This window comes from Chinchilla lanigera, unplaced genomic scaffold (genome assembly GCF_000276665.1).
Source record: "Chinchilla lanigera isolate Chin_1 unplaced genomic scaffold, ChiLan1.0 scaffold00092, whole genome shotgun sequence".
Classification (NCBI taxonomy): domain Eukaryota; kingdom Metazoa; phylum Chordata; class Mammalia; order Rodentia; family Chinchillidae; genus Chinchilla; species Chinchilla lanigera.
In genome coordinates, this window is record NW_004955493.1 from 5890144 (window position 1) to 5912195 (window position 22052).

Sequence of the window (22052 nt, forward strand, 5' to 3'; positions counted from 1 at the left end):
ATGAGGCTTTGAGGGGACATGCAGACACAAACCATAACATGGTGGCTTCTGGTTTATGGAGGAGGAAGCTGCTCACTTCTGGGGCAAGAAGGGGAAGAAAGAGGAAGAGAAAGGGATGGAGCCACAGTGTCCCCTTCAAGGCTTTTCCCCCAGTGATCTGGCCAGGCCTTACCTCACAAAGGTTCTGCTGTGGCCTGGGAAACCAAGCCTTTATCACACAGGCCTTTGGGAGACCCCAAGATCCAAACTGTGAAACTTCCCCTCAGTTTCTTTGATAGTTGCATGTTTAGAAAAATTGAAAGTCTATTAAAAATACTTTGCTTATAAAACAAGTAAGTTCTAGTTTTGAACTTACTTGAAGGGGACACTGGGGCTCCGTCCCTTTCTCTTCCTCTTTCTTCCCCTTCTTGCCCCTAAATAATTTTCTGCCAACGTGAACATCTGGTGGTGCAGTTGAGAGTTATGACAGGAGGCCACGCTCTGTGCCAGGACCGTCCTGTGTAGAGTAGGACTGGGACATCCCTGGCCCATCTCTCAAACGCCAGCAGGGCCCCTGAGGCAGAGACAGCCGAGAGGAGCCCGCGCAGCTTGGACGGCACTCTCTGGAGGTTGGCACTCCTGGACGAGAGGCACTACATAGGACAGTTCCTAAAGGTCCACATTTCTGCGTGTGTCACTAACAGGGCATCATCATGTCCCTTCTTCCAGAAGACCCGCAGGCCGCCAGGACGCCCCCGCGATCCCGCTGTCACACTGAGCAGGAGCACATGCTGCACGAGTCCTGGGACTCCCTCAGCGCCTTCGACCGCTCCCACCGGGGCCGCATCTCCCACCTGGAGCCCCAGGGGGACATCTTGGATGAGTTCCTGCAGCAACAGAGGAGCAGCCGGCCCAGGGACCAGCCACCACCCTGCAGGGACGAAGAGTCAGAGCCCTCCAAGGGGCAGGGTGACTGCTCGGTGGAGACAGGTGGCGGCAGCGACTTCAAAATCCCTGAATTGCCTCACGGACAGCACCTGGTCATCGACATCAAGTCTACATGGGGTGACAGACACTATGTCGGGCTTAACGGGATAGAAATCTTCAGTTCCACGGGGGAGCCGGTGCAAATCTCAGCCATTACAGCAGACCCACCTGACATCAATGTCCTGCCAGCTTACGGTAAAGACCCCCGGGTGGTCACCAACCTCATCGACAGGGTGAATAGGACCCAGGACGACATGCATGTCTGGCTGGCCCCCTTCACGCCAGGCCAGCCCCACTCCATTTCCATCGACTTCACGCACCCTTGCCAGGTCGCCCTGATCAGGGTTTGGAATTACAACAAGTCCAGGATCCATTCCTTCCGTGGCGTGAGGGACATCACAATGCTCTTGGACGGGCAGTGCATCTTTGATGGAGAGATCGCCAAGGCCTCCGGGACCCTGACAGGAGGTATAGTGTCTTGGGCAGAATGTTCTTGAACCCCTGTGTGCTGCTCATTGAAGCTGTGAGGGGAAAAATTAAACCCCCAGGCTAACCCATGACAGGTAGGGCCTCTCTTTCCCAGATCTGGTCACCTGCCTTCACCTCTTGCAGCCTGGGCATACCAGAGCTGGTCTCACAGCTTTTTCATCTCCTCCACTAAGAGCCTAAGCATCTTGGGCCCCTGGATCCTGAGTCTGAGGAGGGGCTTTATCCTGGAGAAATGCGTTGTGCAAGTGCTTTTAGGGAAACCTTGGGTCAGAGCGTGAGGGTATAATTTGAGGGGAAACCCAGCCTCAAGGGAGCTGCAGGCCATAAAGTATGGGGTCTCCTGGCCTCGGGCAAAGGAGTGGGCTTTGGGAGCCAGTCAGTCCCTGTCATACCCTTCCAGACAAGGCACCCATAAAAAGGATGAGCAGGGGTCTGGGTGTGACACTGAAGCATCAGCTACAGCACCTCACCCACACCAAAGAAATCACTTATTTGGTGGCAGATTACGCTGGTGCTGGTTCTCTGAGGTCCCTTCACTGGGTCCTAAGCTTTGTGAACTCCATCCTCCATTTGAAATACATGAGGAATAAGACAGCTCACAAACACAGCCAGTACCGTTAGGGTGTCAGGGTCACGCGGAACGGTTGCTGGGTTTAGGTTCTGGTGCTCACATCGTGGGAATGTGAGGCGAGCTGACCTTTCTGTCTTCCTGGTAACACACTCAGCCCCAGAGCACTTCGGAGACACCATCTTGTTCACCACTGATGACGACATCCTCGAGGCCATATTCTGTTCGGATGAGACATTCGGCGCTGGCGTGGAGAGCCTATGCGACCTGCAGCCGGAGGAGCCGCTGCAGAGGCCTAGCACGGCCGACAGCGACAGCCAGGAACGGCCTTTCACCCAGGCCGGCTTGAGCACTGACGCCCGGGTAGGCCTGGCGGAGGCGGGCCCCTCGGTGACTGCTCCTAGCTCAAAGCAGAGCCGGAAGGGTTAAGACAGATGTCCTTCGAGTTGCTCAGGCCACTGTTTTGACATTCCCTATTTTGTTCCTTCATTTTTTGTCCTGTGTGTCATATTTCATTCTCTAATTATTTTTTATTTTTTATTTATTTAACCAAAGTGAAGAAAGCAATCGAATTTTAATCAAAGCCAGGAGATGTCGGCTACATGTCATCAGTATAATTTAGAGGTTGGCAGTCGAGCGGGAGCTTTTCCTTTGGGTTCTGTTTCACTCCCTCACTGCTGTTTTGGATGGAAAACTAGACATCCCTTTTGTAGGCAGCCTTGCAATTAGAATCACAATCAGCACAGGCACGGCGTCCGAGTGCGGGTCACCATCCACGTGTGTCCTGGCATTAGTGTGTTTGCCCCCACGGTGGCCTCTGAGTAGAAACTCTTCGTGTTCCCATTGAGGAGCTGAGGCTCAGAAGGTGAAATGACTTGCCTACGGGCACAGCAGCTAGAATTTGAATTCCTGGGTCCAAAGCTTATACTTTTCATCAGTATACACATTTTTAAAAAAATAAAGATGGCCTTCAAAGCAAAGGTCAGTCCAAGTCCCAAAGGTCTCTGGGGACCTTCTCGTGACCTGAGGGGACAAGACATGATTAAGCATGGGGAGAGGAGCCTGGGGACAGCCAGAAGCCACAGGAGAGAGGGCTGAGCCGTGGGAACATCACGACCAAGGCCAAACAGCAAAATGGCGGCCTGTAGAGCCCACGTGCTCACCCTGCAGGACCAGGCAGAGCTCCAGGACAAGGTGGTAGGCAGGGGGGGACCTTCCCTGCACCGGGTGTGCCCCTCTCACATCTAAGGAAAGTGGCTGACACACTGCCCAGGTGACAGTTGCTTACCCACTGGTACTTGTTCTCTTGATGTTTTTCAGGAGAACCAGAAATCTGGGTTTTTATGTAAAATGTCAATTTTAAAAAGGACAACTAATTCAGATGTTTTCAAACTTTCTATGGCCACGAAATATGCCGTGGTCTGACTTGATCTATGAGCCTCCACTGGGAACTGACCTTGAGGTCTTCCATTGCCCAGTTTTTCCGGAAAATAAAGGTTCTCACTGGGCCTTGTGGACGGACCCCAGCCCGTGTGTTGGAGACAAGCGGTTCTGCTGGGTTTTGTGTCCCAGCTCTGCTGTCTCTGTAAAATAGAGAAGGGGCTTCTGCCCTGACACAGGGTGCAGAAAAGTAATGGGCAGTCTGGACGTGGGACCCAAGGAGCAGGTATGGCAGCCACTTCGATTCTATCCTGGCCGCTCGTGAGAGTCAAGTGAGACTTTAGAAATGCAGACAGCCGGGCCCCACTGGAGATGCTGGCTGTGGGAACAGCCATGCTGAAAAGCTCGCTCTGGTTTGAATCCTGCCTTCTTTCCTCCCTCCTCCTTCTTTCCTTCCTTCCTCCTTCCCTCCCTCCCTCTCATTAGATAAACATCATCAGGTTCCTCTCTGTTAGTGGAAACCCAAGTGTCTTACTATAACATCACGCATCTGCGCCACCGACAGTTGCAGCTGGCAGGGATCAGCCCCGCAGGCGCCCGCGAGTCACAGAGCTTCTGCAAAGGCTGATGTGCCAGAAAAGACCCAGGGATTTCCCGGGACGTGGGGAGGGCAGCCATATTTGGGCACAGCCAGCCAGCTGTGTGCGTGCCCCTAAAACTACCCCCTCTCCCTCTGCTTCTCCCCTGACCACTGTGCAGGCCCCAGGGCTAGAGCTACCGCCAAGCGGCCCTGTCCCCGAAGTCACCACACCGGAACCAGGCATCTACCACGGCATCTGTGAGTACTGCCCGCCCTGGGTGTGGAGGGGTGTTCCGGCCACTTGGCACAGGGTTTCCTTGGTCAGTTAGCTGGGTGCAGCCTACACAGAAGTGCCGGGCTGTGGGGCATTTGAGGGCTCAGACTGTCCTCTGCTCAGCTCTTGGCCCGGCAGGGCTGCCCCCTTTCAGAGGAGCAGCGCCTCCTTGCAGTTTATCTTCCCAAGGGGGTGGTTTGTGTTTTGCAAATGGACGCCCTGTGTGCGCTATGGGTCCGACTGGGGAGGCTGGAGCTGGAGCCCAGCTGGTGTAGAAGAGGGGACCTCAGCACCAGAGGGACTCTGCACAAGTACTTGTTCCCAAAGTGCTGGGAGCTGCCGGTTCACACTCAGCCTCAGAGCAGGGGAATGCACCAGGCCAGCCTTCGTCCTCTGCCCCAGTCGGCGGGTGGCAGGAACACGGCCCTGGGAACCAGATCCTCTGACCTCTGAGAGGTCAGCAGTCCAGCTTTTTGTGTGAGCGCAGTGTTGAATAATTTTATCGTGTTTTAAAACACTGCGTGAGCCTACCGAAACACCTGCTATGACCTCCTCCGGGTAAATCCCATCTGGCCCTTGGCTGGTCGTCCTTTCTCCGGGCCTCCTCGCCGCCAGCTCCTCTCCTCACTCATGGCCATCCCCATGAGCCCGAGCCGCCCCGCCGCTGCAGGCCACAGCTCACAGGTCACAGCTCGCTGCGACCTCTCCCCATGTCTTCCTGACCCGCTCTGCCCAGGGGCTTCGGCAAGCTTCACTTGCAGCTCTTTCTTACCCCGGTGCCTGCTGGAATCCCCACTTCGCGTTTATCTCCCACAAACAAGAGCTGACACCGTTCCCGCCTTCCCCACGAGGCCCAGAGTGCAGCCCCAGCCCTTGCCCTGCTCCTGCCCACAGCGCCCTGGCCCTCCAGGCACCGACCAGAGTCTGAGAGCGGGCTGTGCAGGCTGTGCAGGGCGTCACAAGGCTGCGCTTGGGCCCCACATCCGGGCATGGCGGGAGGCGGGTCTGAGGAGTAGCGGGAGGGGGAAGTCAGGCTTCAGCCAGCCCTGCAGGCTGCTCGGAGGCTGGGGCCTTCGGGGGTGTCTAGGAGAGGGAAGGAGCAGTGTCCCCATATCACTAGATATGGGCTGCCCCAGAGGACAAGCAGGGCCCTTTGCAGAGAGTCAGGGGTCTCCAGTGGGGTTCTCAGCAGTCCTTCAGGCTGGGGTTGGGCGGGGTCTTGGCAGTGCACACCGTGCCCCTTCCTTGAGGCCCCTCAGCTGTGCTCAGCAGCAGCTGACCCCTGCCCCGTCCCCAGTGAGAGCTTCGTCTCCCCACCTGCTCCGGAAGGACAAATAGTCTTGCAGAAGACAGGAAGGTGACGTATCCGGAACCCTCACGGCCCCACGCATTCCAGGCTACTCTCAGTTTCCTTAGAACAACAGTCAAAAGCCAACCTTCTGTAGGCAAGAGCCTGGCTTGAGGAAGGTTTCGGTTCTCACGCAGACACACCCAGGGGCTTTTCCAGCCAAGCATTGCCCACGCCCAGCTCCTCCGGCCCACCCCCATTTTCCAGACTAGGTCAGGCAGCTGAGGCTTGAGGAGCCTGAGTAACTCGCACCCGGTCCCACGGCTAGTGCTGAAGCTGGCGTGGCCCATGTCCCCCCACCCTGCCACGCTGCCACAGGGCTCTTGCTGAGACGCCTCCCCACCTCAGAGGCCCCTGGGAGTCAGCGTCCCCGGGGAAGCCGTGGCTTCCCTCAAGACAGCAGCTGTTTCGTACGGAGTTGGCGCTCCCCTCCGTTGGTCAAGATCCTTCTTCCTGTTTTTTATGAACAGTGAAAACTGAACTCAAGCTGAGTTAGGCAAAAGGGATTACGAACAGTGTTGACTTACAAAGCTAAAAAGCTAGAGGTCACAGGTGCCTGCCCAGAGGGACACCGACATGAAAATGACGTCTCACGCCTTGGTGCGTCTGCCCCACTTTTGCCCTGTCCTCCTTGCCTGTACCCCGCCACCCAGGCTGTCCACACGGGGACTCCTGGGAGCTCTGGAGTCACATCTTCCTTCCACCCTGCAGTCCCAGATGAGAGAGGGCTGTCTCTCCCAGGGGAGCCAACAGCTGTCCCACAGCGAAATCTCTGAGTCTAGCTGGAGTCACATGCCTGTCTGCAAAGCAGTGGTCTTGGCTCACCCTGGTGGGGAGAGAGGAGGCGGGAGGTGGGAAGCTCAGAGCAGCCAGGTCCGGTCAGCGTCCAGCAGGATCAGCCACCCGCAGCACAGACCGAGCAAAGCACTGTTCTCTCCAGCATGCTTGGATCAGAAGGAAGGCAGGCAGAGTGCTGGCCGCATAGAAGTCGCCACTGTCTCTTCATCTGCCGATGTCTCCAAGATGCTGTTTATCAATGTCTTTCCCACTCAACCAGCTCCTGACCTTTCTCAGAGATTGGAGTGCAGTACCTTGGGGAATTTGGCCCTGAAATAGAGCTCAGCGTCTTTTTGCTGTAAGGAAGGCGGAATTTCTGTGCTGATCTCAGTAGCAAGGCCTTTCCTCCTAACACCCGCTGCATATGTTCCTAGGCCTGGGATTTTTGAAATCTCTCCTCTCTGAACCTTTGGCCTTGCTCCCCGCCACAACCCGTATCCAAATCCTCCACCTCCTTCGCCCATCTGTGCAAATGGAGGGAGCCTTAATAAGGCGACCCAGGGGGTGTGCTGGGGTCAGTAAATACGGCCAAATCCTATTAGTGTTTTGAAAGGGAAGATACGACTTGCTAATTTGCAGATGACACTAATTTTGGAAGTTTTGCAAATATCAGCAGTGATGAATAGGAGAGGAGCTGAGAGTGTTGAAACACGGGAGAGGAATAACAAAATTAATTTCCATTTATATAAATACTAATTGATACACCAAAGGAAAATGAATATGGAGTGTGGGTATTAGCTCAGAAAAGGAGAGTAATCATTTCCAGAGCGCCCCAGATTCGATGAAACTGGCACTTCTTGCCAGGCAAACAAAGAGATGGCAGGCTTGGGAGAAGGCGAGCCACGGTCTCTTTTGTCTCCGCTCGGGGAGGTGGCATTTCTCCCTCGCGTTGGTCCCTCTCGTCCAAGTCCACCCCCTGTCCCGCCTCCAGCGCCTCTCCGTGGGGAATGCCGCCCACAGCCTCTGTCGCCCAGGTCAGAAGCGCTTTTCCCTCCCTCCGTATCCGTGCCGTTGAGAGACCTGCTGACACTGCAAGTGTCCTCCGCCTGGCCGCGTCTCCCCATCCTCACTCCGACCCCCGTGCCCGCGCCGGCTTCCTCCCCGCTGGTCTCCTTGCACAGGCCGGCTGCAGAGCATGTCCAGAAAGTGCAGCCTGCCACCGCTTCCCGTATCGGGAAAACGCAAACTTCCTGGGCTCTAACCCCACCTCTCTTTCCAGTCTGCTTTTCATCTGCTGTCCCTGAGCTGCCCAGCTGTGGGTCATGTTTGTTCTCCTCTCAGCCCAGGATGTTCTTCTTGCAGAAATGCAAAAGCGTGCTGGGCTCCTCAGCACCCTGGCCCCAACTCCAGTGTCCCCTCCGGAGAGGCCTGCTGACCCCGGCTTCTGCTCAGCCACTCCCTTCCCATGTCTCAGTGGCTCCCGTAACATTCATCACTCTGTGGAACTGCTGTAGATGTGTACATATTTGTTAGGTGTTTCTGGTTCTCTTTGTCAGAGCAAAAGCCCTTTGAGCTCAGAGATTCTTGTGTGCTACTCACCCCTCATCTTCAATGCCCAGGATAGGATCTGGTACACAGTAGATGGTCGAGAAATACTTACCATTCACTATGAATTTGGTGGGGTCCAGGAGTTTTATTTTGCCTTGCTTACAGACAGCTACTGAATACCTACTTTGCAATCAGTGATGTGTTTAAAATAAAAATCGATTGAGCCATATGTGCCAGGCACTGTTCTAGGTTCTGAAGATAGAGCCGTGAGCCTCCGTTTTAGTCAGGGAGACTAACGAAAGAGAACAAGCACATAAATGTAGACTCTGTGGCCAGGTGGTATTAAGAGCTGTGAATAAGAGCTCAGGCTCAAGGGAATAGAGAGGGCTGGTGGAGGGGTTGCTGAGCTCAGGCTATCCAGGAAGACCTCCCTCGAGACGACAGGAGGAGAAGGGGTGTATTGGTTGGCTTCTGCTGTGGAACAAACCAACCCAAATTTTAGTAGCTTGACAGTCACTATTTTTTTCATAATTGGCTCATAATCTGTGTCCTGACTGGGCAGTTCTCAGCTGACCCACTTGGTTGGCTTCTTGGGGGCCTGCCCATGTTCTGATCAGCTGGTGGGTGGACCAGTTGCTGATGACCTGTGATGTCCAGCAGCTACTGACTGGGGGAACAGAGGACTGGCCAGGCTGGCCCTTTCCAAGCAGACTCAGGATTCCGAGTGTGGAAAGACAGGCTAGGGCCCAGTGTCCACACACCTTGTAGCCCTGTCTGTGTGGCGTTTGCTTCTGCTCTGTTAGGCGAAGCGGGTCAGAGGGCAGATGCAGGGTGGAGAAATGGACTCCACGTGTACACGGGATGAGCAACCAAGTCACACTGAGTAGGGGCAAGAGCACAGGACCCGGGGTCCATGCAGCCACTGTGCACACTCCGGAAGCCGTCAGGAGTGATGTGCCCAGTGCTGTGCACGCCATGTGTCTTTTTCATCTGCCCTGAGATGCTCCAAGCAAGGGACCTTGGCACCACGAAGAGCAGCAGGACATGAGTCACAGAAAGAGTGCTGGGGAACAACAGGGACCTCACGGAGGACACCACGCTCGGGGAGGTTAGGGGACAGGCCCTGGCCACAAGGCCGTCCTGTAGCCTCTCGGTTTTATTTTTGGTTTTTTTTGAGACAGGGTCTTGCTATGTAATCCAGGCTGGCCTTGAGCTCACTATGTTGCGGAGGGTAGCTTTGAACTCCTGGCGATCCTCCTGCCTCAGTCTCCCGAGTGCTGGGATTACAGGCGTGCGCCACCACGCCCGGCCTCCTGTAGCCTCTCTGGGTGGGATGGCAGCTTCTCTGAGCAGAAGTGGGACGGGACTTGATGACACAGGGCTTCCTTCATCGCAGCAGCACTGGCATTCTGAGGAAACTGGAGAGCAGGGATCTTTTGACCTCAGCCACCCAAAGGGTGCTAAAATAAGCCACAGGTCCTCTGGGGGCAGACTAGTACTCTGGGCTTGGTCCTGCCCTAAAGAGAGGCCAGAACGGAAGGAGAAATTCCAGCCGATGGCACACATGGCGGGCAACCAAGAGGTCCATCCAGTATGGACTTTCTGGGCAAACGGATGAGTCACTGGGCTGTTTTGCCCTTAAGACCCTTCTTAAGTGGTCTCTGCTGGAGTATGGCTGAAGGCAGGGACAGAAGGCTGGAGACGACACCAAGTTATTTCCTTTGCCCTGAATCCATGTGATTCTTTACAGTAAAGGCCAATTTGTATAAAATGTCAGCTTGTCCCAAATTTGTGGCTTACTGATGCGACCAGTTTCATTTAGTTATTTACTTATTTAAGTACCCCATCTGCACTGAGCCCTACTATGTGCTAGGCACTATGCCAGGATCTGAGGATGGTCTAGAACAGGTGGCGAACCTATGGCACGCGTGCCACAGCGGGCATGCAGAGCCCACTCTGTTAGCATGGGAGCTAATTCACCTCACCAGCCAAACATCAGATAACAATCTTTTTTTCTAAACTAAAACCTCCATATTTGGGTTTAATTGCAGCCTTGGCACTTTGTGATAAATAAGTGGGTTTGAAGTTGCAATTTGGGCACTCGCCTCTAAAAGGTTCACCATCTCTGGTCTAGAAAAAAGGATGAGATTTCTCTCTTAAGAAATTAACCACTCAGCCAGGTGTGGTGGCACACGCCTGTAATCACAGCACTGGGAAGGCTGAGGCAGGAGGATTGCCATGAGTTCAAAGCCAACCTGGGCTACAAAGTGAGTTCAAGGCCAGCCTGAACTGCATAGCAAAACCCTGTTTCAAAAAAAGACAAAAAAAAGGAAAAAAGAAAGAGAGAGGGAGGGAGGGAGGGAAGGAAGAAGGAAGGCAGGATAGAAGGAAGGAAAGAGAGAGAGAAAGAAGAAAGAAAGAAAGAAACAAACAAACAAACAAACAAACCACCCAGCAGGGCAGACAGATATTTTCCAAATGACCCTGAGATCACAGTGGTGACCAGGACTCGGAAGAGGAAGTATGCGGTGCGTGGCAGGCTGTGGATGGAGGGCTGACCGAGGCAGGGGGCAGGAGGCAGGAGGCAGGGCGCTGTGACCTGAAGGATGCGTGCAGCTCACCAAGTCACGTGCATTCCAGAGGGAGGGAGCCGCATGCGCAGAAGCCCATGGTTGGGAGAGGAAGAGGAATATAAGCAACTGAGAGACTATCTGGATGGAGCTCAGGGTCCTTGGTGCACAGTGAGGCTGGAGAAGTGGGTGGAAGCCCTGTGGGACGTGCTTGGCTGGCCACACAGCCTGGAAAGCCACGCGAGGGTGTTACCTGTGGGGTGCGGTGAGGTGGGCCGGTGTGACCCCAGGCCATATGCAAGCTTGAACAACACTCATCTATTCAGCCTGCAGACACGTCCTGAGCCTTGGCAATAGTCTGGGCCCAAGGGCTGTGGGAGCAAACAGGCAGAGCCCAAGTTTGTACAACGCAGAGGCTAAGGCTGCTCCTCCTGTCTCCACCTTCCGTCAGCGCTGGGGGCCCTGGTGCTGATGAGCCCCTTTTCTTCCCGTCGCAGGCCTCCGGCTGAACTTCACAGCCTCCTGGGGGGACCCGCACTACCTGGGCCTCACCGGCCTGGAAGTGGTGGGCAGGGATGGCCAGGCCCTGCCCATCCACCTGCACCAGATCTCTGCCTCCCCGAGAGACCTGAATGACCTAGCTGAGTATACAGACGACTCCCGGACCCTGGACAAGTAAGTGTCTCTGGAAAGCTGCGCTCTGTGCGGCCCGAGGACTGGGTCTCAGGCCTCAGACACAAACATCGAACAGGATCCCGCCTGTCACCCGTCCCCACCGCCTCGTCGGTGACATCCTGTGGTTATGGGGAACCAAGGCGCGGGAAAGAGGGTGACCTTCCCAGAGCCGCACAGCTAGAGGAGGTAGGCGATGCAAAGCCGTGCTCCCTTCCCGCAGACACCCTTCTCCACCGGGCTGAGCGCACTGCCCGCACACAGGAGCCGGTAGCTGTCAGTAAACCTCTGCAGCAGACAGCTCCGCCTTGGTGCATGAGCGCCTCGGGCCTCTTGGGGCTGGAAACTTTCTCTCCATTTCCACTTGCACTTGTCAGATTTCCCACCCCAAAGTCGGGGCAAGTCCACGAGGGTACAAGCCGCCGATCTAGCAGCCATCCCCAGGGACCCACACCCGAAGACTGGCGCTTGGCCGCCTGCTCTGCACAGCTGTGGGGCCTGGCCACTGCCTGAAGGGGTGAGTGAGGAAAGTCAGGGGGAGTCTGGAGTTCAAATCCCACCTCTGCCCTCTGCCGCCTGTTGAGATTCCTAACCTCTCCAATAATAACAGTAATGACAACAATGATAATTGCTATTTTTTTTGTTTTTGGTCCTGGGAATCAAATTCAGGCATCCCGTACTGGCACTGACCACTTATGGGCCATTCTGACCTCTGTGTCCTGGTAATTCACCCTCCTGAGTAGTTAAACGTGGAGCCCACGGGCCTGGCTCGTGGCTGGCTGCAAAAGTGACCCACACCCAGCCTAGCTCGCTCAGATCCCCACTCCCCACCCGTCTGCCCAGGTATCTTGCAGCAAGTCTCAGGCCTGCTCACACATCTTCTCTAAATATTTCAGTATATATCTCTAATCAGTAGGTCTTTAAAAGGAGAACATAATCTCAGTATCATTAGCACACCTAAAAAATGTTAACACCGTGGTTCTTTAAACTACCAGGTGTCCAGCGCAGTGGTCTTTCGATCTTTCACAGTTTGCTCACTTGAATTGAGGTCCAGATAAGATCCGTGCACACGATTGGTTGAGAGGTCTCTCCAACTTTGTGCTGGGGTCCCTTCTGTTGCTTCCATTTTTTTTCTCGTAAGTTATCTGTTGAAGGAACCACATTTTCTTTCCTGGTGAAGTCTGGGTTTTAACACTCGCATCCCTGTGTTGTTTAACCTGTTCCTCCATCCCCTGTATCCTGGGCAAGTTGTTAATGAGATGTAGAAACGATCAGGTCAGGGTTTGGCCGCTGGGGTAAAAGAGCGGTGTAGAAGCTGCTGTGTGGCCGTCAGGACGTGTGTCTGTGTGTTTGCCAAGTCTGCAGTGACAGTGGTGGCCGGTCATGCTCAGGGCCGGGCCCATTCATTTGCTAGTCGTCTTACACCCTTTTCTCGTTTATTTGCTGAAGTGATTGTGATAAAGACAGTTTCCCTGAAATTCCTTATTCTGTGGTGCAATTCAAACAGGAAAGGAAAAGCAGCCTACATGCCTTGGTTTTCTTTCCCCCTTAGCTTTCAGAATAACAAAAGGCTTCTCTGAAACATTTTCAGATGTTTTTGGATATCGTTATAAACTTACGATTTAGGCGTACTGTGGTTGGAGGGTTTCGATCCATAGCCCTTTTTATCCTTGCTGGTGCAGTTCCCTCTTGATCACGGGAGTTTCTGAGTCTGTTTATTTATTTGTTTGTTTATGATTATGGTGCTGGGGGTCAAACCCCGGGCCTTGTGCATGCTAGGCAAGCGCTTTACTACTGAGCTACATCCCCAGTGTGCCGAGTTCTTGTAAAATAACCGTCTCTCGCAGCTTCCTTGCCTTCGATGGGACAAGGTGGTCTGGGTTCATCTTGTGTATTTCTTGGCCCAGACCTTGGCTCAGTCTTTTTTCTAAGAAGCCCTGACCTTCCGGAGGGAAATGGTATTTAGAGACCATAGTCAAGCCACAGGGGCCGCTCGCTGCTGCTGGGTTGGCTGTGGTTTGGAGGCCTTTCTGAGGACAGGGCCAGGCATTCCCTTAGATGCCCTTGAGGGTGTCTGTGGGCCTCCTTTGTGGTCACCTATGGGTGCCTCAGCACCCTCTCTGCTCTCAGAATAGAGCAGCAGTTTTGCGGTGGAAGAGGCCCCATTTCTAGGACAGAAAAGTAATTGCTTTGGGAAGGAAAGAGAAGGTTCTCTGGTGAGAGCTCTCAGTCAGCTTACCTTCACAAACACCCGGTGTCAAACTGCTGAATTTCCTCAGTGTTAAGATGCCAGCGGTTGTGAGACACACCATCCATCAATTTAATAACAGCTTTTTGGAGGAGAAAAAAATTACATTACCTCCTGGGATGAACACTTAGATTGCAGGACTTAGTCCAAACCCAAAATTTTAAAATGTAAAAAGAAAAAAAAAATATTTGCAAATTCAGGAAGCACGGCAGCAACCCATCACCCCCAGCACGGTAGGTCGGAGTCATCAGGAATACGGTGTGGCGGGCTTAGGACAGGGAAGGGGGGTGGGAGGGGCCTGAGACAGCTGGGTCCCGCCCCTGGGGCAGGTCTCTGAGTGGCAGGGCCATGGGCCGGGCCAGGAGGACAAGGGTTGAGGCAGAGCTGGGGAGGATGAGACAGGGTGGCGCAGGCAGTGGAGCCAGAAACTGGCAAAGACGTGGGTGACAGCTCCTCGGTGTCCAAGGAGGCTGGGAGGAGCACAGGGTGCTGGGGGCTCCCTCCTGTGACTGGGGCTCCTCTGGGGTACCCAGGCCCATGGGTACTGCCATCGTCTGCCCAGTCCTGTGCCCAGGGTCACCTGCCTCTTCCTGCCCTCACCCCCAGCCCAGGGCCATCTCATCCCCTGGTGTTTTGGTACCTTTCTGCCAGGTTCATGTCTCTCAGAATGCACCATGAAGCCAATGCAGGAATCTCAGGAAGTTTGGAAAACAGAGCAATGCCACTTCCCGTCCCCTCCGTCCCCAGCGTGTCTCATGTTCGCAGCCTCTCGCGGTCCTGGTCCCCATTCCCCAGCGTTACAATCTGTGTCCCTGCCGCGTGAGGCTCCCCTTCCCGGGTTATCACAACAGCTGCCGATCGCTGCTTAGTTCCAGTTGACTTGACCAGCTCCCTATTCTGGGAGATGTTAGGCTGTCCTGAGTGTGTGTGTGTGTGTGTGTGTGTGTGTGTGTGTGTGTGTGGCCAGTACACTTAACCCTAATCAATATCTTTGTGCAGATAACCTTTCCAGTATGCAGAATGAATTCTCCACAAGGGTGAAAAAGTCCCAGAAGTGGGATTGCTGGGTTAAAAGATTCTGAAATATGGCACATTTTCCTTGCCTTTTTCTTTTTTAACCCCGGTTGACTGCTTCACTGCACCTTTAACGGCACTGGCTGTTTTTAGTTCTTTTTAAAAAATATTTTGTCTAATTTTATAGGTGAGAGATGCCCCCTCACTGTAGATCTTATTAGTCATAGCTCCTGGCTAACCTGATGGCTTCCCTGGGCCTGGTAGAGGAAGAGAGGGGGACCCCACCCCCAGCCCCAAGGGTCTCCACACCCACTGGCTGCCCCTCCCCCCCACCGCCAGGTTGATTGACGGAGTCAACGTCACCACGGAGGACGAGCACATGTGGCTGATCCCCTTCTGGTCGGGGCTGGACCACGTGGTCACGATCCGCTTCGACAGAGCCGAAAGCCTGGCCGGCCTGCGCTTCTGGAACTACAATAAATCTCCTGAGGACACCTACCGGGGGGTAAGCCAGGGACAGTGGCCGCGCTCAGGCCACTGTCAGGGAAACAGCCCTGTGATGAATGGCCAGCGCGGCTGCCGGAGAGGAGCATAAATCCTCCGGAACTTTCCAAGTAGAGCTGGGGGGGATATCCAGAGGAGGGGAGAGCTGCTATTTCTCTCCACAAGCAGCAAATGCAGACGCAAGAGTCCAGTGCAGCCAGGAAACTGAGCCAGTTCTGCTGGAGCTGGAGCCCCCCGCAGGCCCAGGCCTCCCCTCGCAGTGACGGTTACAGCCCTGAGATCCGCGGCGCGCTCCGGGGCCAGGCCTGTGCTGGGGGCGTCCTATGTGCCTGTCATTGCATTGTCTTCATCCCAGCTCACGGGGACAGGTGCTGCTGCCCCAGCTCTTGGGGTAGTAAATGGAGGTTCAGAAAGGTTCAGCCGTGAACTTGAAGTCACACAGCTGAAACACCCCAGGTCTGCCAGATGCGAGGCCCACTTTCCATTCCCACGCCTTGGTCTTGTCTTACTGGTGTGAGAATCTGGTTTGCTGAGATGCGGCCTCTGTCAGGACAAGGAACAGTCACCAGAGGGCCGCTTTGCACAGGCTTGTCTGACCTCTGGGGCCCGCGAATGGCCAGCATTGTCTCCGTCCCGTCACACAGAGTGGCAGTAAGGCCACCAAAGTGCAGGAGCACAGGGACACCCTCGCTCACGGGGCCCGAGTGTGCCCCCAGCACCGTGTGGCCGTCTTCCCTGGGCTCCTCAGCCGCAGAATGAAACGGGGGCCGCCAGCCTCGGGACGGCTGGTACCCCTCTCACCACAGGACGATTGACAAGGCCAGGACTCAGCCTTGGATTGTGGTCCCCAGACCTGGGTCCCCTCCAGGTGCCCGTTTCTCCCGGGGGACATAGAGGGCCTGGGGACCTGGGTTCTCATTCTGGAACCCTGGGCCCGGAGTCCCCACCCCACAGGCCTGGCCCCTCAGTCTGGGTGTCCGTGAGGAGTGGCCATGGAGGCCGAGGGCGGTGGAGGCAGACACGTGGTGCGAGGGAGCGGGTCCCCCAGGGCAGGGGCCTGCGCCCTGTGACTCTCAGGTCCTCACACCGAGGCCCTGCAGAGTCCCCTGTCATTATGGGTTGGAAGCCAGGCCTTAGACTCCTGCAGATGGGGCACACTGGGGCCCAGGAGACGCCGCCATCCTCCAGGGCCCACACCTCCTGCAGGAAGCAGCTTTTAGGCAGAGCTGGCTGCCGCCAAGCAGCACCTGCGTGTCACCTGGGCTATGGCCACGGGACCGGAGGGCAGAGAGGCTGAGCAGTTTGGGCCTCAGTTTGCTGCCTGTGTCCCAAGGAAAATGCTAGCAAGTCCAGGGTTACGCCCGTCCAGTTCCAAGTCCAGAGGAGAGAGAACTCCCTGGGTAAGACAAGGAGGCCCCATTGTTCCCCCTGGGCCGCAGGTCCCGCTCTGGCCCCGGGGTGGGGATGAGCCTTGAGGTCTGTAGAGCAGAGCGCAGTAGAGAGAGAGGGACCAGCTCAGAGACGGCCGCGCCTGGAGCCAGCTAGCAGAACAGAGCCGTCGAGAGGCCGAGAAGCCAGCTGCGCTACAGATTTCGGGTTCACACGGGAGCACCTGACAGAGCCAATGGGGGAGCAGAGGGCCCTTTGGCATCTCCCAAAAGGAAACCCCAGCAGTCTGATCAGAAGCTGCGCCCATGCTGCTCACTGTGAAGGTGCAGAAGGTGTTGAGGAGAACCTGATCCCAGAATCTCTGGTCAGAGAAGCGGTGCCGGCCATGGCCCGCCAGCATGCCCCACCCCCACCCCGCCTGTAGCACAGGCCGTGGCTGGACCGCTTCACACTCTGCATTAGGACTTGGATTTACTCGTCGATCCCAGCCCTCTGGCTGGAAGACTCTGGCCTAGAACAGGGGGATGTATTGGCCCAAATCCACGGGAACTTAGCGAGCTCTCAGTGAGTACTAATGTGCAGCAGGCCTGAGGTAGTGCGGGAGGTGGTTTGGCTGGGGTCTGTGCCATCCAGAGAGACCCAGACACTGCTAGGCAGTCCACGCCTGAAAAGACGTGCTGAGTGCTCTGGGAAGGCCAGGAGATGGGCCCTGCTGTCCCAGGAGCAGGTGCGATGACAGGATGGCTATATGACCCGGAGTTTGAAGGAGGCGTGATACAGACCAGGCTGACATGGTGCACATTCATGCCAGGCATCATTTGGGGTGTGCTTCAGAAGTTAACTCTGTTATGCCCATTTGACAGGTGGGGAAAGCGAGGCACAGGGAGGCTCAGCTATCTGCATGCACTAAACCTGCGCCCTTGACCTCCACATAGTGCTGCGGTAGCCACTGCAGCTGGTGATACAGGTGGGGCCTTGGCAGACTCCCATGCCACCCCTGCAGCTTGTCAACTGGAGACCAGGCCACAGTGCCCACCGCAGTAGGGACCTTGTCGATCTGGTCCTCTGCTCCCTGCCAGGTGCCACACCTGGCATGAAGCAGGGCTGACCCTGGGACACCGGCCAAGCCTGTCATCCTGGTGGGGGAGAAAGCCAGGCCTGGCCACGCTTTCACCAGGGCTCTGCACATGCTCTCTCTGCAGGCAGTGCCAGCACAGGCAGACCAGCACCCGCCGCCGCCCCTGCACCCGTGCTTGACATGGCGTGTCTTGTTTGCTAGGCCAAGATTGTGCACGTGTCCCTGGACGGCCTGCGTGTCTCTCCCGCAGAAGGCTTTCTCATCCGGAAGGGCCCCGGCAACTGCCACTTTGATTTTGCTCAAGAAATCCTCTTCGTGGACTACCTGCAGGCCGGGCCGCCAGCCCTGCCGGCCAGGAGGTGAGGGGGCTGGGGGGCTGGGCGCCTGGACGCCCTGCCGGTCTGCACCACCCGCTCTGCGCGCCATTCTGAAGTGTGGACCCACAGGGTTTTGAAACGATGATCAAACGCAGTGCTTTTGAACTTGGCCATTTTCTAAAGCTCAGCCAAGCCTCTGCAGAACCTGTGGGATGGGGCCCGCCTCGTCTGGGGCTGTTTGGGTTTTTCGCAGTCTGGAGTGCTTAAGATTTTAAATGCTTCACTGCGCTTCCTGCTGGGAAAAGAGGCCACAGCCTGCCTCGATTCCAGAAATGCCCGCTGGCCGGTTCAGGAGAGGGCTTTCCTTCCCTTGTTTCTGTGTTCCTTATTTTAAAAGATTCCAGGCAGAAAAATAGAGCCTCACATTTCATAGCTCGCTGGGGTTTCCCAGCCCCAGTCTCTGCCGAGTGCATAATGGTTTGTAAATGCCACGTTCCGTTTACTCACTTAACCCCTGGTGGCCAAAGGCCGGAGGCCAACCTCTCAGAATGAGACGAGGTCCCCTCCCGTAGCCCGGATCTCTTCCTGGGCCAGTCACCGGGAACAGTCACTTAATTGTAGCGTTGCCTTTGACACTGTGGGAAACCCCGGCTGGGATGGAGGCACTACCAGCAGACCAGGGAGGGAAGCCAGCTGGGAGAATGGTGCAGGACACAGCTCCTCCTCGCTAGGCCCAGACGCTTTCTGTTCATCCTCTGAAGCGTGCTCCCAGCCGCCCTTGGAAGGAGGATTATGTGCCCATTGTACAGTGTGGGAACTGAAGCCACAGCCCACGAGGCTGCCCTGCGTCCTGCCCTCCTTTCCCTTCCTCTTTCCTTCTGCCCACATGCCAGCCCTTCTGGCCACTTCCTGTCCAAGTGCCACCCTTTCCCCCCCTCAGCCCCTTCCTACCTCAGGGCCTTTGCTTTGCCACTCCTCTGCCACCGCCCATCCAGCCACTCCGCCGCCAGCATGGACTCTGCCAGCCAGTGGGGGAGCCATCCAGAGCAGGTGGTAAGACAGTGGGCAGGACTCAGGCACGTGCCAGACCTGCCACACAGCAGCCTCACGGCCCTGAGTGAGTGACTGCAGCCCTCTCCGCCCCGGAGTCCATGCGCACAGCTCAGCTTGTTTGAGGATGCAAGGGTCCGTCTCAGAAGAGTGGCTCCTGGCCAGCCTCCTGCCACCTTGCCAGTCACGGCCCTCGGGGCAGTAGGCCTCCTCAGGAAGGGAGAGGGGCGCCAGGCTGCCACAGTTCCGCCAAGTCCCCTGCCTGGGAGTGACAGACCAGGGACCTTGGGCTGCTGGAGACTCACAGAGCTGTTCTGTTTCCCCAGGCTGGACACGAGAAGCCTGGAGCGCGCAAGCATGGACTACGAGGCCCCGCCCATGCCGTGCGGCTGTATCCTCTGCTCCTGCCGCCCGCACGGCCGGCCGAGGCAGGGAGCTGAGCAAGCAAGGAAGCCAAGGCAGCGGAGGGCGGGGCTCCCTGTGCTCAGATGCGCTGGGTGCAGCTGGGACTCGGTGGCCGCAGTGATTCTGGAGCTGCCTCCTGCAAGCCGGCGTTGGGGGGGCAGCACCCAGAGCTTAACCCCTGGTCAGTCCCTGTCGCTTAGCAATGCCCGTCAGTCCGCCACAGCCGGCCCTCCTGATGCTGTGACACTCGTGGGCCTCCTTAACGCCCTGCGCCCTTCACAGGGACTGAGACACAATCCCCGACACCTTCGGCCTAAGGGAAGAGAAGTTTGTTTTGGCTCACAGTCTGGACATTTCCGTCCGCGTTCAGGCTTAAACACAAAAAAGGCGCGGAAGGAGGGCCTGGACAAAGGAAGGGTGCTCACAGTGTGGCAACCAGGACAAGCAAGACCAGGCGGGGCGGGGAGACACAGCCTTCCGGGTCAGCCCCGTGGCCCGCCCGCAGCCAGAGCCCACCTCCTAACGCCACACTGAGCTGTAGCACCCTGAGATCCAGTCACCCTTGAAAAGTCCCCCCAAAGCCCAAGGGGTGCTGGGCATACCCGGATGTAAACCACAACCGGGACAGGGCGGGCAGCAGGTGCTCTGATCTGGTCATTTTACAGACAGGAAAACTGAGTCACGAGACAAGAGCCATTCCTTCGGCCCCAGTCAGTGAGCCGGTGACACAGGTGTCTGGCCACCTCGTCTGCTCCTGTCCCCTCTCCTGGGGCCCGGAGAAAGGTTTGGAGTCTATATTTTCAGGAGCTTACGTCTCCATGCGAGAGAAGCATCTCTCTTTAGTATAACCGCCCCCCCCAGGCCCCTGTTGTCTTTGTCCCTACTTGGCTCTGACTTCCAAAAGACTCCGTCCCGTTTCCTTAATCACATGCGCAGTCATTTTCCAGTTCCAGCTCCTGACCAGCTGGGGCGACCCCTACTACATCGGCCTCACAGGGCTGGAGCTGTACGATGAGCACGGAGAGAAGATCCCCCTGTCGGAGAACAGTATCCTTTCCGGGCCAGGGTGGGGTGCGGGAGGCGGAGGGGGCGCCTAGGACACGCACCGGAAGTGGCCCTGTAGGAATCTGAGCCCAGGATGAAAAATGCTGCCGGGCTTTGCCTACGGGGCCTTCCCGAGAGAAAAATGGGCACGCCCAGGCCACCTGCCACCATGTCCGGCTGTCCTGATGGGTATTTCTGGTCGTCACCAGCAGTTGCTTGGATGTGTGTATCAGAACTTAATCAACAGGGTCTCACAGCCTGTTCCCTGGCGTTCACATTTTTATGAGACAGGGTCTCACCCTATTGTCCAGGATAGCCTTGAACTCACTATGTAGCCCAGGCTAGCCTCAAACTTGCCATGATCCTCCTGCCTCAGCCTCCCAAGTGCTGGGATTACAAGCGTGCGCCACCACGCCTGGCCACATACCCATTCTGGATGTAAAAATGTTTATGCCCATTTCATGGATGAGGAAAGAGGCCTAGCCATGTGCCCTGACTTTCCCAAGCTTCCCTGAGTCACAGCAGCCAGGCCAGAGCTGGAACCAGGTTCTGCAGGTCTCAGTGGCACCCCTCCTGAGTAGGACAGGCTGCCCCCTCCCTCTACAGCCAGGGAGACCTGTCATGGCCTGAGTACAACACCAAGGTGGAGCCCAGCCACCTCCACGTCCCGGTGGAGAGGCCGCGTCTCGGCCCTCACCCCCACCCGGGTCCTGCCGCAGCTCCGAGAGCTCCTCTGAGCCACCCTCACCCCCTCTCCTGCACTGCGCCCAATGCCGCAGCCCCCACACTCCCCAAGCCCTCGCCGCTTCTCATTTCCCCGCGGCGTGTCTGGTTTAGCCCCCGCCTCCCTGGCTGCCCAGAGCTGCAGCCGCCAGCCCTGCGTCCCGGGCCCGCACGCGGCGTTGGGTTGTGGCTGCTTAGCCGCCTTTGCAGATATCGCGGCCTTCCCCGACAGCGTGAACGCGCTGGACGGCGTGAGCGGGGACGTGCGCACCCCCGACAAGCTCATCGACCGGGTGAACGACACCAGCGATGGCAGGCACATGTGGCTGGCACCCATCCTGCCGGGCCTGGTGGGTAGCCGCGGCCCGCCCGGCTCCTGGCCCGGGGCGGGTGGGGGACATGGAGGCCCTGCGTCAGTGGCCCACCTTGCTGCTCTTCGGGGACAGGTCAGGCTGCTGTGCTGGCACGCCCGAGGGGTCAGCTCCCGGAACCGCATTTCTTTCTTTTTGCTTGGGGAGGAGCTTCTAAAAGGGGGCGCCAGGAGGACCAAGGGACACATTGGACCCTGAAGCCAGGATCCCCGGGGCAGCAGGCTTGAGGGCACGGGCACCCGCCGCTCCCTGCCGTCCTCGCCCCTCGGCTCCTTTCTGTCGCTCCCTCCTCTGTCCGCCTGGTCCCGCCTCTGTTCTGCCCCTGGCTTCCTTCCCGCCCCCTGACCGCAGCTCCCTGCGCTCTGTCTGACCCCAGTCTGCCTGTCAGCTCTTCCGACTGCTGACCCGTTCCCCGCCATCACAGCCCACAGCGGTCCTGCTTGTCCTTTGCCCCGAGGCCTCGTGGTGAGCCTGGAGCCGGGCTTCACCCCCAGGCTGGGGATGGAGCGTGCTGGAGAGGGAGGCGCGAGCCCAGGCTGGGGCCGGGTTGGTTGGCGCCCCGGCCGTCGTGTGGGGCCGGGTACCTGTGCCCGGGTGCACGCAGGGACACTGGCCTGCCCTCTCCCACTCGAATGACAGGGAGCTGGCCGGGCATGCTCCTCTCCAAACACAGCAGAGGGGCAGCGGCAGCAGTTCATGACCGATGTGGGGCCTGCGGAGTGTCCCGCAGCTCCCCC

General features: G+C 56.9%; 1 protein-coding gene across 9 annotated transcripts in view; it reads left to right on the plus strand.

Moving 5' to 3' along the window:
• Kiaa0556 (KIAA0556 ortholog) overlaps positions 1 to 22052 on the plus strand; it is a 191178-nt gene that overhangs the window by 165594 nt on the left and 3532 nt on the right. For 8 of the 9 annotated variants that reach the window (XM_013504821.1, XM_013504826.1, XM_005405142.2 and 5 more), the window contains 9 exons: positions 709 to 1434; positions 2181 to 2386; positions 4163 to 4241; positions 10998 to 11175; positions 14774 to 14939; positions 17607 to 17764; positions 19099 to 19163; positions 20114 to 20224; positions 21155 to 21294. In XM_013504821.1, the coding sequence (XP_013360275.1) occupies positions 709 to 1434; positions 2181 to 2386; positions 4163 to 4241; positions 10998 to 11175; positions 14774 to 14939; positions 17607 to 17764; positions 19099 to 19163; positions 20114 to 20224; positions 21155 to 21294 (1829 nt within the window). Of the gene's footprint in view, positions 1 to 708; positions 1435 to 2180; positions 2387 to 4162; positions 4242 to 10997; positions 11176 to 14773; positions 14940 to 17606; positions 17765 to 19098; positions 19164 to 20113; positions 20444 to 21154; positions 21295 to 22052 lie in introns of those variants that run through there. The other variant, XR_001231277.1, reaches the window with a different exon arrangement.